The sequence below is a fragment of the Glossina fuscipes genome, unplaced genomic scaffold (genome assembly GCF_014805625.2).
Source record: "Glossina fuscipes isolate IAEA_lab_2018 unplaced genomic scaffold, Yale_Gfus_2 28, whole genome shotgun sequence".
Classification (NCBI taxonomy): domain Eukaryota; kingdom Metazoa; phylum Arthropoda; class Insecta; order Diptera; family Glossinidae; genus Glossina; species Glossina fuscipes.
The window spans coordinates 1,295,069-1,309,920 of NW_023998423.1; the positions used below are offsets into that span (position 1 = coordinate 1,295,069).

The window sequence follows — 14,852 nt, forward strand, 5'->3', positions numbered from 1 at the left end:
ATCACGACCGGTCGTAATGTCATGAAGATTCGGCATATTTCGTTTGATCTAACAATCGTACCGATTTGTCGACATCCATATCTCAACTTGCGAACTTATTAAGCGATGTACTAGTTGGCAATGAGAAGTCAATATTACTAGCGAACTAACGACCTCCGGTTCTGACTGTTCATTTGCACGAGTTAAAGAACAGTTTTTCCTTTACAAGCTCACTGTTGTTATTTATTGATAATGTATGTTATTCGCCTGTAATTACATCGTTATCTACACAATAATTTTTCTGCTGCCATTAAAACAAATAATTAATAAATTACTTTTATTTACCATTTGATTTATAGTCACATCAAACAAAAAAAAAAAAAAACAATTTGCTCTTATTATAATTTATGAGAGACATATAAGCAACTAATTCAAGCTCATGCGTGCGTAAGGATTAGTTTCTTAACAAACTTTATAATAAAATGATCAAATAAAATGCCATAAAACATTTTTTTTTACTCAATACATAACCAGAAAGAAAAAGATACAGGAAATATGAACATTAATTTTCTTAAGAAAAAATTATTCAAAAAAAAAATTGATAAAAAGAAAACGGAAAACGTTAGAGCGAAAAAGTAAAGGCAAAGAAAATTATAAACGGAGTTCAAATGTTTGTTGATCACACACACTCGATATCAAATTATTGTAAAACAAATAAGTAAACGATATCTTCAATTGGAAACGAATTGTGGACACTCTTCAACTTTTGCCTCCATATAAGATTATGTACAGGTCATCACACCTTTGTAGACTTTCTTCTACCTTCAAGTTTTCTTATTATTTATTATTTTCGCATTTTGGGCGTATCATCTCTAGTTTTAAATTTAGTCTCTGATTTAATTGGCAAGAGCTCATCAACCCAGGGAATAAGTCAGGAGATATTTATCTTTACTTATCTTTGGGTACTAACGGCGTAAATTAAAAACTCAACCAAAACGACAAAAAAGACCACCAAATGAGCAAACAGGCGGAGAAGTGCGTGTTAATGGGTTTAAATGAATATTTTCCAAGTTTTGAATAAATGAAAAGTCATAATAATTAATAAGCAATTTTGGGCAGAACAGACAAATAGCCAGTCAGAAATGGATCTGGAAACTGATTTTTAGTATATTTAAAACTTGCTCTAATTAAGCCAAACTAAGTTGAAAAGATTAAGGTCGTCTAATAGACCTTTAAATTTGCTTACTTATGTAATTAGTGGACTTTTTTGGGAAGACAAGCAATGGATGGACGGACAGGTAGCCAGCGATCTAGGAAATCAATTTCAGAATATTTAAGATCCATTTCTTAGCAATCAAAGTTGGTGTGACCTAGCGTAGACTCAATTCTATATCATTTCGAATTCTAGAAACAAACTTGCTTAATGGTTTCTTCTGAGTTAGTAAAAGTAAGAAGAATGGACCGACCGATAGTCTGAAATGGATTCAATCTGCTATGTATTTTCAGGATAATATATAGCCTTTTGAAGAGACAAAGACAGGTGGATGGACAGAAGGGCAGCCCAAAAAGACTTAATCGGTCTAGAAACCCACCTTATTTGGCACTAAATGCGTTTCTCTGTATAGGCAAAAAATGATTGGACGGACGGATAACCAGCAAGAAATAACTGAATCGACCAAAAATTAACTTTCGAAGTATTTCAAGCATGATTTCCTAGAACGCAAACAAAAATTGGTAGTCACATAGAAGTCATTTAATCAAAGTGTTTTTTCCTGGGTAGGGCGGACGGACAGATGGCCAAATGAATATGACTAAACCGATGTAGAATCTCACTTACCTTAAATTATCAACTTAATCGATTTTTCTGAACTAGCAAAACCAAGAATGATGGACAGATAACTAATTCGAAGCTACTTCGAGTTGCAATTCAGCTTCGGAATACTAAAAACGATTTTCCGAAAGGGTATATAAGCAGACCGCCAACACGAAATGATATTTTTTGTGTATATCTGGATATTAAAACTGAAATGATGAAATTTGTACACACAATGATACTCTAGTAAAAGATGTGAAGACGTATGTTGCGTAAACTTAACCGGGTGTAGTACATAATATAATTGCAAAGAAGAAAGTGTTTTGTCGGGCAGACAGAAAGGACGGAAGAAAGAAGGAAGCGAACGAAAAAAGTGGTGTCTTATAAAAAAAAAAAAAAATTTATTTGTGACTCATTAAGAAAACATAACACAAGCTAATAGAAAACATTTGTAAAGGAGCCGTATAATAAAAACTAGTATTTTATCACATATTCCTGTACATGCACACACACACACACACACACACACATACGCACACACAAGCAAAAATATATATAATCATTTTTTTTTTTTTTTTTTTTTTGCAATCACTTTTAAACACATCCCGGGTATTGAAAAGTAATTAAGTTTTTTTTTGCATGTTTGCTTTTTACGTTAATAAAAACAAACAGCAGCAGTCGGACATAAACAAATATTAAGTTCTTTTATGCATACGTTGCACACATAGGTGTATACATATTAATATGTTAGGAAATCTAAAAAATACCAAGCTGGAGTTAGTTAAGTCGTAAGTTTCATTGTGTACGAAATGAATGAATGAAGTTTGATTTTCCGAAGGCTCAATAATTTATAGAAAAACTAATATTTGGGTGCATACGTGTTAACTAAATAAATTTATGCACACACAAACCCACACACATACACATATATATATGTATTCATATGAAAAGATGTTAACCAATCACGGCTTAAGTATGGGAAATGGTGGCTTGAGGAAAAGCAACTGTTGTCAGGCTGGTTGTGGCTGCGTTGCGAAATAAAAATGCATTAAAATATTGAAATACTTAAGAAATTATATTACGTAACATAACATACATACAAGCATTTTTACATCATCTTATTTATGTGTACATCTAGGATTTCGTTTTTATTTATTTTATTTTATTTATTTTTTTTGTTTTTTCTGAAAAAAGATTAAATTAACAATCAATCAAATTAAATTAAACATATGTGTGCGTGTATGCCCCTTGTATGTGCTATTTAGTTCTCTTTTTCTTCTGATAATATAATGTATGTATGCATAGCAAATACTGCGACAGTAAATTCCGATAAAGTAATTAATTTCCATTTCATTATTATTGCTAAAGAATTAAACATTTGCATTAACCATAAAAATGGAAAAAAAAAGAGAAGAAAATCCAAGTCAAACAAACCAGCATATAAAGCAAAGATTTGAGTCTTTGAAAAGCTGACAGTTAACAAGTTTTAAAAGTGATCGCATAAACATGAAGTCTAGCTTAAGTTAGACGAAGCAAAGCCAACAAGCAGGCAAGCACTTATTCATTTATTTTTATTCATTTTTAAGCATCCGCGTCATGCGTCATGTAAAAGAAATCTTTTAGCCATTTACACATGGCCTAGCATAGGCATATGCGAACACATACACACGCACATTGACGCGCACGAACACGTACAGGCTTAGATTGTTAGATTACTTATGAGTTTATTTGCTATTTGCTGCTTATAAGCGAGTGTGTGAGGGTATCTATCTATATATATATATATATATATATATATATGTGTGTGTGTGTGTTTGTGTGTGTATGTGTGTTTGCGTTTGTGTTTCCGTGTAATATTAGTGTATTAGTTAGTTTAGTAGCTCATAAGTCTTTTGCTCTCCCTGTCTGTTATTTAACAGGCTTTTGAAATAATAATTACGCAAATCAAAAGGTGATGGACCTCTATTTAAAGACTTGAATTTATTCACACAAACACATGATCATCTACTCACATTCTCACAACATTTAAGCATAAATACGTGCATAATTTTCCATGTAATTTTCTCTATAAGCACCTGTGTACATGTGTTGTGCTCTATGTTGTTTTGTTTATTAAAGATCATACACGGGGTCATATGTTGTTGCAATTGTGTCTATGCGTAATATGTGTGTATTTTATTTATTTATTTGTTCATGTAATTGTCGTTGTTTGTTTTGTTTTTCTTAATTTTTGGAAAATTGGTTAAATTATAAAAATAACAAAAAAAAAAAAAAATAAATAAATAAAAAATAAAATTTTAATAATAAGAAATAAAAAAATCTTTTTGTTTTTGCCTAAACAATTTTAATCACAATAGGAAACACATAAGAGAGGTTAATGGATAGTTGTTTGCTTTTAAAGAGATAATCATTCAAATCGTTTTTAATTAACTCCGTTTAATTGGACATTTAGACGTATAAAAGTAAGCAACACGAAATAAAATAATTATAAATATTTAAAAGATGAAAGACGAACTACACAAAAACTAAAGACCGATTAACAAATAGAACCACCACGTGCGTCAGTGCATTCCAAGCCGCGGTGGTCATTCTAACGTTGTTTTGTCCAGAACAAAACTGCAATGTTTAAGCTTCAAAATGAACCATAATTTACTTTGATACGTCGAATTTTAAAATGTGTCAGTCTACATGAAGAAACCCATAAGTTAAATTAAATTTCGAAGGAAACGACTATAATGCGTCATGGACTGTGTACACGCGAATAAATATTGCAAGAAAATAAAGGCTTTAAAAAAAAGCATAGCTCCACACTTGCGAACATCTATCTAATAGACTCTTGCTTAGCGAAAGCGCTTTGATCGGATTATGTTTTGACATTCGTCTGTCTATTTGTCCGTTTCCCGAAGCTAAAACAATGCAGGTTCAACCCAAGCATTAGCAGAAATCTGACGACTGAAAACTTTCTCTTTGTCCATAAGCTAAGCTGGTCTGAGAGCAGTATTGCTTCGAGTTCAGTGCTCACCAAAGGCATTATTACGTCCAGTGAATAATACGCATTTTTCTACATTTAGATAAAAAAAGTTTTAAGCCTTACTATATTCAAAAGGCGATGAAAAGGTGCCGGCTCCTGAAAAGCAATGTCTTTCTTCTTGAACAACTCTTTTCCCATCGCCCGTTTCCTTTCCCCAACAACCCGCACTTTTTCGTCTTGTTCTATGTGGATATTTTGCAAAAAAAAGAAAGAGATGACTCGAAATCTAATAAGCAGGTGGACTTTCCGATAATAAAAATTTAATATTTTCATCCATCGACGAAGTGGCAGACAATTAAGAATGCGTAGTGATTAAGAATCCGTTGCTAAGTGATTTTTCTGCAAAAACATGAGAACAAAGTTGCTCCGCATAGACTAGATCTCTTCTCCAAACGCACTATGCAACGAGCTCTCATTGTAATGGTTCTCATCCACATTGAAGCTGCCTTATAAACATTGCTGTAACGGTCCACTGTCCATCACTGTGTACTGGCGAAGATACAAATAAAGTAATTGCTAAATTTCAGGAGGCTAATGAATGCGTTATAGATGTAGCTCCGGATTTGCGATCTGCTGGCAAAGTCAGCTCTCCAAAAACAAGCTTACTCTGTTATAAACATAAAAATCGTGGGTGTTATTGGAGTTTCAATTGAATACTAGAATTATAAAATTATAAAAAGCAACTTTGGTTTCGTTGCCAGCCTCCATAAAAATTATTATGCGACCATAGTAACCGAAAAATACAACTTGCAAGTAATGCGTGCAATAAATAGAGCATCCATTGTTGAAGATCAGGCTAAAGTAGACGCCCCCTTCTAAGTTTCGATGTAGATTTAGAAAGCGCGTTCAGCTTTCACGTGTGAGTGGAAATGAAAATACAACAAAAAAAAAGACAATATCTGAACGTTAAATATTGTAACACAAACCGCAAATACATGTCAGATCTATTACGATCGGTTTCGATTGCATGCAGCTATAAATTTTGAAATGTGTTTAATAAAATATACGTATAAACGTATAAATAAATTAAATCCACGCTTATTCTATCTTTTTTCTTTTTTTTCTTGCATACACTTATTGTCTGTATAAAGCTTCTCAGTTCATTTCTATTACTCGCACAAGACGCAGGATGTACAGTTTATGAGAGTTGTTGCGCTTACGGCAGAGGAATTGTGCGGTATCTCAATCCACTTTGTATGCGCGTGTATGTGTTTCTGTGTGTCTATATACGTAAATGAATGTATCAATGAATTTGTTTATAGCCCCGTATGCCTCTATATAGGTAGCGAATGCGAATGCTTCCGTTGTATGTGAAGTTTTCATTTTTCAGTTAATGATTTAAAAGATAATGGCATTAGCATTTTTACCGTTAATATATATAGAATATATATGTGCGTGTGCTTAAGTTTGTTACCGTAGTAAATATCGTGATGCAGTGCAGTGCAGTGCAGTGAGGTGTGGTGTGGCTTAGTGTAATGTGGCATAGACTTTGTGTAACATATTTTTACCAAATACGATCGTACATCAATTGAAATCTCTTTTCATATGAAAATTTATAACATATGATAGATTTTCAATGAGTTGTGTGTGCGCGAGTGTATGTGTATGCTTGTGTGCCATTTCACACTCTTTTGATTTTACAATTTCTAGTTAAATTGAGTTATGCTTATATGCTGCTTGCTTGTCTGTCTATCTGTCCGCATGTATATGATGGCTGTCTTTCCGAGATGCTTCATTAGCAATTTTTCATAAGCCATTATTTCTTTACACATAATGAGTTATAAATCAGTTCAATACAATCAAACAACAACAACTACAAAAACACCAACGCCTTACGAATCAGAAACGGAAAGGCAAAAAGTTTTCTTTCTTTCTATCTTTTTAACAAAATTTTTTTCTTTTCGTTTTTATCTTTATTTCTATTTTGTTTTTTCGATTTGCTTTATTTTCTTTCTTGCTGATAAAAACAGCTGCCAGTTACTGTTTATTGGTTAGTCGGTATAGCATATCAAGAGGATTTGTCTTGAAAATGGATCATTGTTTAATGGTCGATCGTACACTAAAAACCACCTAATAATTGTAAAAGCATGTCATTGAGACATCACCGTCATCATCATTATGCAGGCGCATGCTTCATGCAGTCGTTGCAGCATATGCATGCACATGCACTTGTTGCTTCAATTCTTTTCTCTTTATTCATTTTATTTATTTTTTATTTTTCCTTTTCATACCGTAAGAACCCACATTAAAAGCTCAATGCTTAACACAGAGTAGTATAAGATTGTAACTGAGATTTATTGCAACATTATGCAGATGGATTAGATTGCTCCACATCAATATACGTAGGCATGCACACACATGCATATGTATATGCATACAACTGAGATAGCACGGAAGACAAACAAACTAAAACATTATATTGAGTTTTCTTGCTTTTTCTTTATTGTTTTGGTTTTAACTATTTTTTTGTTTTTATCATCAACATTTCCGCCTGATAAACTGGCTGATATAGCTGCTAGAGGAATCGTTAAGACTTTTCCAGTAACAGTCAGACAATGTTCACTGATCTAAGTTTGCATGCATATGTATGTATGTGTGTTTTTAAAAAAGTATTCTCATGTAATTATTAAGGATACATTCCCGACGTGCAACGTCTGAAAACAACTGCTTTATGCGGAAAATGGAAAAAAAGTCGAGGAGAAAAAAAATGTAACTTTTAATTGTTGCTGCTGTTATTTTTGTACTAGCTGTTGTTGTTGTTCTTAATATTGTTAGAAAAATCATGTCGGTTACGTTGACAGTGACTTAACATGAGCACTGATAGACAGTAATGCTAAAAAGTAGAGAAATCTAAAAATATAACCTTCTACGAGGGGCGACATGATAAATAACTGGCGTTCACCCATGAAAAAGAGATTGCGACATTAGTTGTTGTAGCAAATCTCATTTAAATATGAACGTTTGCAATTTTCAACTAAAGCAGAACATTCACTTTCCTACTATTTTCTCATTCCTTGCAAAAGCATCTTCTCTTACCGAAATTTCGTACAATTGGTGAGCAATCGGAAAAAAAATAAATACAGTAACTAGAACTAAGTAAGAAAGTGAGCAGAATGTCAGGTGGTAATTTGTTTCTTTTATATCCATCCCACTATAATTGAGCAAGATAGACAAAAAATAAGAAATGCCTTGCTTCGTATGAGTAAAAACTTTGGCAATCTGAGAACTAAACTGTGCTGTTACTTATCCAGGAAAATGTTAAGCAAACCTTTTAAAGTCTTTCTTTATCAATTCTCTCATTATACGCTATACCATTATCAACGTTAAAAGTGTACTAAGCTCATGGATTCAAACTTTTATTACATCAATCGATACAAAATCATTTTGGGAATCGATTTAATTATGTATGTCCGTTTGTCCGTTTGTTTGTGTTTCAATTTATAATCAAATAACAATTTTCGAGAATTGGATGATATAAGTGATAAAGTTGGCATAAGTGAAAAGTGGCATATTTTGGCTCAAAGACGAACAGTATTGAAAATGGATAGAATCGAATTATTCATGCGATCACACCCCATATAACGACTGATTTTAGACAATTCGTTATAGGAAAAATATTGCAATTTTCAAAGTAGATATCATTGACTATTGGTATTTCGACAAACCAAATTGATGTCAAAGATCTAAATCGAGTGGAGAACTTTTAAATGCTTCGAAATCAGAATTTGTCGAGTAAGGCTTTATATGGCAATAAACTCGAATTTTAGACATTTTTAGACCAAACTAAGTGAAGAATAAATAAATAAGTCTTTCGCAAGACTATTACATTTATGATATCTTATGACAAGAATAAAGAACGAATTATAATAGGCAAAGTCGTGCAGGATACTTATCAGTCGACATGCTCGACTATGAAGTTTTAATTGGATTGGATATTTAAACCCAACTGCAAGTCATTTTATATTTGTTTTATTTAGTTCTTATATATATGTTTCCACTCATTTTCTTGTGGTTTTTTCTTTTATTTTGAAAAGGGTGCTGAACGTAAAACACGAGACGAAGAGCGGCGCGCTGCTAAACGTAAAATGACGGCCACCGGTCGTAAAAAATTAGATGAACTTTATCATCCAGTTACCGATCGTTCGGAATTCTATTCTATGCAAGATTTATTAAAGCCGCCCGTTTTATTTTCACCAGCCGATGATTTGGAAAAGGTAAGAATAGCCATGAATTCAACAATCGTTTTAGCAAGCAACAACACTGAAACAACAACAACATATAATATCTCAACTTTAAATTCACCTACCAATACCAATACTACTTCTACTACTACTACTACTACCGACACTAATAATCCATATAATGATCACCACCACAACCACCACCAAAACCACCACCGCCACCACCATCACCAACCATCCTCTCAATCACCATTGTCATCACAACAACAACAACAACAACAACAACAATATGATAATGAACATTGTACAACAACAACGACAACAACAACAACTAATGCAACGTTTGGTCATAATTCACAGGGCTTCTATGGCCATGAGACTGATGGAGCGCCCGATCTAAAAGGTGCATCACCATTTTTATTGCATGGACAAAAGGTAGCCACACCGACTTTGAAATTTCACAATCATTTTCCGCCCGATATGCAGACGTAAGTGTATTGTAAACATCCCAATTTAGTTTTTCTTTTACATAGACATCTAAACAATAAATGAAATATTAATATCTTTATGGCGGTTGCTTGTTTTCCTTTTTTGCGATTTCAACTATATTTAGTGATAAAAAGGACCATATTTTGGATCAAAGCTTAGGTATGAATGAATTTGGCCCGGCATTGAAACGTGGCCGCATGACACCGCCCACCAGTGAACGTGTGATGCTGTATGTAAGGCAAGAAAACGAAGATGTCTATACCCCGCTACATGTTGTGCCACCTACCACTATTGGTCTATTAAATGCGGTAAGTTTTCATTTTGGGGGCGAAAAACGATCCTGTTAAAGAAATTCTTTACTGTCCTATCCTTACAAAACACATATCATTGTATTTTTTGGCTCTGTCGATATGGAAATTTTACAAAACACAAAAACTCATATCTTATTAGCAGGTTTTACTAAATTCAAAAGGAAATTAATATAAATATTAAAAAATAATAATAATAATAATAATAATAATAATTATACTATAACTACAATCACACCATTCATCCGCCTGTCACTACAAGTCATTACTTGCTAAAATTTAACGGTTTTCAGTTAATCGGAAAATAATATAAGAAAAAACAATAAAAGGAACCGCTACCTGAATTTATATATATTTTGCTGGATTTGATAAATAAAATAGAAACGTTATAAAAAACTTGAAGAAGGATACGATAAATAAAATTGAAAGCAGATTTTACGCATGACAAACCTGCCAATATTCCTACCGAAATCTTACGTTATATCATATCATAAATGATAAGATTATCTTAGAAAGCATAAAAAAGGATCTCCCAGAGGATAATAAGTACAAGTAATTTATTTACCACCATTTTGACAGTTTCAATATTATGTAAGATATCACCTACGATATCATATAAGCAAACACTATCATTACCTTATGACCATTTTGAAGAGTATTTAAGAAAATTAAGACAAAAAAACTTGTCAGCAAACAGTGCTACCGTTATTTCACTTAACCGATGCCGCAAGCGATATCGCATTTGATATCATAACTAATAATAATAATAATATTATTAGCTTTTAAAAACCTTTAAACAAACCGTTTGTCTTAGGTAATGATAATTGTATGATGACGTCCCATTCGTCATCAGTTTGTATGAATATGACCTTGCCACTGCCAAGTCAGGGGTCGAGAATTCAAACTCCAAAGGAACAAGGGCATAACTTTCGTCGTAGGTACAGTGAAAGCTTAGTCGACAAAGTCTACGCCTTTCCCTTTCATTGTTCCTTCATGGTCCTCTGAGTGATCGGCGATATTCGAAAAAACGAATTTGGTAATGTCATGAATACTGATAGTTCAAAAAATTTCAAACGATATCTTAAACTATAATGTTGTTAATGTGAGCGTTAGCGAAGCAAAGCAAAAATTTCCAAATCCTCCAAAATATATACAAAATTGAAAAAAAAGAGAAATTAAATACATAAATACGTTTCTATTTAATATTAATGGGTAATTATGTGTTTTTAATAAAAAAAAATGTATTTAACCATAGTAAGATTTTCCTAAATAATTCGGCAAAACAAAAACGGCAATAAAACAAAACTATTGCACTTAACTTAAATATATTAAAGACAACTACTTAAAAAAAAAAAAAAAAATACATTTTAAATAACTAAACGTTACTACCACATTAATTACTATTACTACCACAAGTACTACCACTAAAAAATTACTGCCTCTATACTGCTACTGACTGCTACTGGTTACAATTAATTTAATAATTAATTAAAGCTCTAAAGAACAAAACAGAAAAACATTGTTCTGCCCTAACGAGACCTCGGCAGCAGGAACAATCATATTTTTCTTAACTGAAAAGGTAATGTCTGTGTTACATGTGTATAAGTGAGTGTGTGTGTATGTAAGTGTGCGTATGCGTGTATATGTAGCTTTAGTATAAATTACTTCATATAAAGCCGTTCATAAATACACTTTACACTGTTTCGGTTTATACAAGCAACAAAACGAAGAACGAAAAACGAATAACGAAAACCGAAAACTTAAATCCGCCTCATGGTTGGTTGTTAGCGTTTAAAAAGTTTTATAGTAAAACAAAAAAAAAAAGAAAAGAAAAGAAAATATCGCAACCATAGCAACAAAAAAAATTCATATTTTTTCCATGTGAAACCCCCCAACATTTATGTCTTTGTTGTATAATTAATGTTACATCATTAGTTTTTGTTCTTCCAAACCATTAGTTCCTGTTTGTTTTGCTCATATTTGCATTCGTTCTCTCTCTAATCAATTTTTCATTTTCATTATGTATGTGTGTTTGTGCTCAAGAGTATTTTCATGAGTATATTTTATGTGTGCATACACAAATACATATATATGCCTTTAAGGTGTTTGTTACAAACTGTTTAAATAGTTTTGTTGTGTGCATGTTTTTTGCTATTATTACCTTTTTTTTCCTTTGTTTTGTTACTAATGTTGTTTTTTGCATACATTGTATTCTGATCTTATTATAATCAAGATATCGCAAACGAAATACTCATTCGTTAAACACTACTATTTCGAATTCATGTTTCGTAAAATTATTCTGTTTTTTTTTTTTCTTTTCTGTTTATTTGTTTTTGCATATTTCATACATATTTTCATTTTACACTCGAACAAAGTACACATGCACATACATAAATACACCTACGTACGTACATAAGTGTAGATGTGAAAAAATGAAAATGACAACAATAGAAAAAAATCTCTTTAAGACAAAGAGTGCAAACTAAGGAGGACATCCCAAAAATTAGCCAATCTGATGAGGAAATTGCCACAAATGGTGGGGAGAAACACATTATTTCTCAACATAGTCCCTCTTAGTTCAATGTACTTTTCCCAATAATAATTAATATCATTAGAAGTGGGGAGTCAATAAAATTATCCTTCAACCACAAACTTCGGCTCTCCATTGCTGAAGAGCGAACGAAAACAATCCCCCCAGGTCTGATCCTTGATTACCGATTGATCGAAGCAAAAAATGGTTTTCGTTCTTGTAAAACATCGATGAACACTTAATTGAAGCATTCTCATGATTTACGACTTTTTCCTCTATTATGGGCAAACTTTGCCAAGCAATAATTATTTATACAAAAAAAAAAGAAATAGTTTCCTTTAAGCAGGGATCTAGGTCAGCTTTGATATTGGTCGGATTGAGACCTTTCAAATAAGTCTTTTATCACAAACAACGGCCAGATTCTTGCACCATTACGAAATCACTGGGGATTTTGTGAGACAAATATCAAACAACGCAATCCAAAATTAAAGCGTCTACTTTCGACAATGGAAGTTTTTTTTCAACTAACAAACGCCTTCTAAACGTCACGTCGGTACGTTAGGTACTTTCAGAATACCGCCGTATCACCTGAAACAAGAATATAAACATTGCAGATTATTTGTTCGAAGGGGACGTTTATAGTTTCATATTGTTGAACGGTTTTGACAGGTGTTAACGCCAATCACTTTTGTGTCGACCGCTTTTAAATTAGGGTGTGGATAACTCAGTATCAACTTCGAACATGGTATGACAAAATTCGACACAAAATGTATGCGTTTGGTGACATCCTTCTAGGTTTGCCTATCTTGAAATGAAATTTCAATCGTAACAGTAACAGCAACAATCTGGCAAACAGATGGGTAACAGTACGCTCGATTTTAAAATGGCTTAAAGTCGAATGCTGATGGCCAAGACTGACCCCCAAAGGGGACATTTTAGCACCTAATTTCGTGGCTTCTATATTAAGCAATCATAAGATTGCAGCTTTCCCTTCCTTCCAGTTGTAGTACCAACAATATTTTGCGCAATCCATAGAGTGTACATCTTTTTGACCAATTTGAACTTCTGAATGAATTCAACAATGCTCGAACAGCCGTCGATTCACCTACCGACTGTCCGCTAATAAAACTCAATCGACTACAAACACTTAAGGCTCGATGGGCCAGTAAACCTATCAAAGACATGGAATCAATTACAGCCTCTTCTTTAAAAAATACTTTAACGAAGCTTTTCCAAAAAGTTGTAAAATATAATAAATTTTCTACAAAACTTTTCTATTATATAAAGAAACACATACCTTTTTAAAAACACGCCTCAAGCTTTGAATACGACCTCGACCTTTTACCTTTTTTTTTCACACAGTTACTCAAGAGATATTTCTTATTCATGAAAGCATGGTAATAGTAAAAAAAAAATTAAGTAGTATTCGTGCAAGTGCAACTTGGGGGCAACATTACGAGAGGAAACAATAATGCTACAGAAATATTATACCAAGAAAGGATAGTGCGGTTAAACATAACCACAATATAGTAAATGCACTAAGCAACGTGTAGTTTAGCTTCTTCGGCTTGGCCAGGCCGCGCGCATCTTCATTCACTTGGGAATGTTCTGTTACTTTAGTCAATCGGACACTTTCACACCTAATTAAACTCGTTCGGAATTTTGAAGTACTAGGAGTGTAACTAAATTTCTCTGAATTTCACACTAGGGGCACTAAGGACTATTGTAGTGAACATGTATGAGAGAAGTTGTGAAAAATATCTTTTTCAATAATGGAGTCGTGGTCGTGTTTTGTGCAAAAAAACTTCGCTTGCAAAAACCTACCTTTTTCTGCTTAATTAGGGGAGCAGTGCTACTTAGTCATAGCGGGTAATGGGCAATGGACGCCTTATGGTATGGAAAACTTCAATAATGTTGACAGCACGTACACGAACCGTTGACGTCGACGATGAAACCGAATATACTTGTTGGCCCAATTTGCTAGGGTCGATTGAGTGCAGCATATTATAGATTTTCCAATCAAATGAATGCAACAATCACACAATCTCGGTTTTATAAAGCGCAACGCGCCGTTACGTAACGTTAGCAGCACTAACCTAGAATATTGCCTTCCCTCTACTATTGTAGGAAGACGTTAATCTTGGTTACAATCGATAAGCTCGAGCATGGCTTCGCCTGACAAGAACCAAAAAAATGGATTTTTTGTGCACGGACTGAAAACGCAAGAACTTAATATTCCATCAGGAATGAAAAATACTTTGAACAAATCAATTTTCATATTTTTCTTCAAATTTTTTTTGGAAAGCTAGTTACGCACTTAATATGCCCTCTTATTATTGCCTTACCGATTCCAAAAGAATCAACACTTTTCTTCCTAATTCTTGATTTTCAACGCTCTACTTGATTCAAAGTGAAACAGTTATGTACGACGTCCTGACATACATACTGACACTAGGTTAAAACTACATATTTTATTCAGTACTTTCATCCAGTCATAGTCAACGACCAGGACCTCGCGCCG

General features: G+C 33.2%; 1 protein-coding gene across 6 annotated transcripts in view; it reads left to right on the forward strand.

Moving 5' to 3' along the window:
* Positions 1-14,852, forward strand: part of LOC119636794 (protein grainyhead) — a 222,255-nt gene that overhangs the window by 203,981 nt on the left and 3,422 nt on the right. For all 6 annotated transcript variants that reach the window (XM_038032401.1, XM_038032404.1, XM_038032402.1 and 3 more), the window contains 3 exons: positions 8,858-9,037; positions 9,365-9,492; positions 9,618-9,801. In XM_038032401.1, coding sequence (XP_037888329.1) covers positions 8,858-9,037; positions 9,365-9,492; positions 9,618-9,801 — 492 coding nt within the window. The remainder of the gene's footprint in view (positions 1-8,857; positions 9,038-9,364; positions 9,493-9,617; positions 9,802-14,852) is intronic.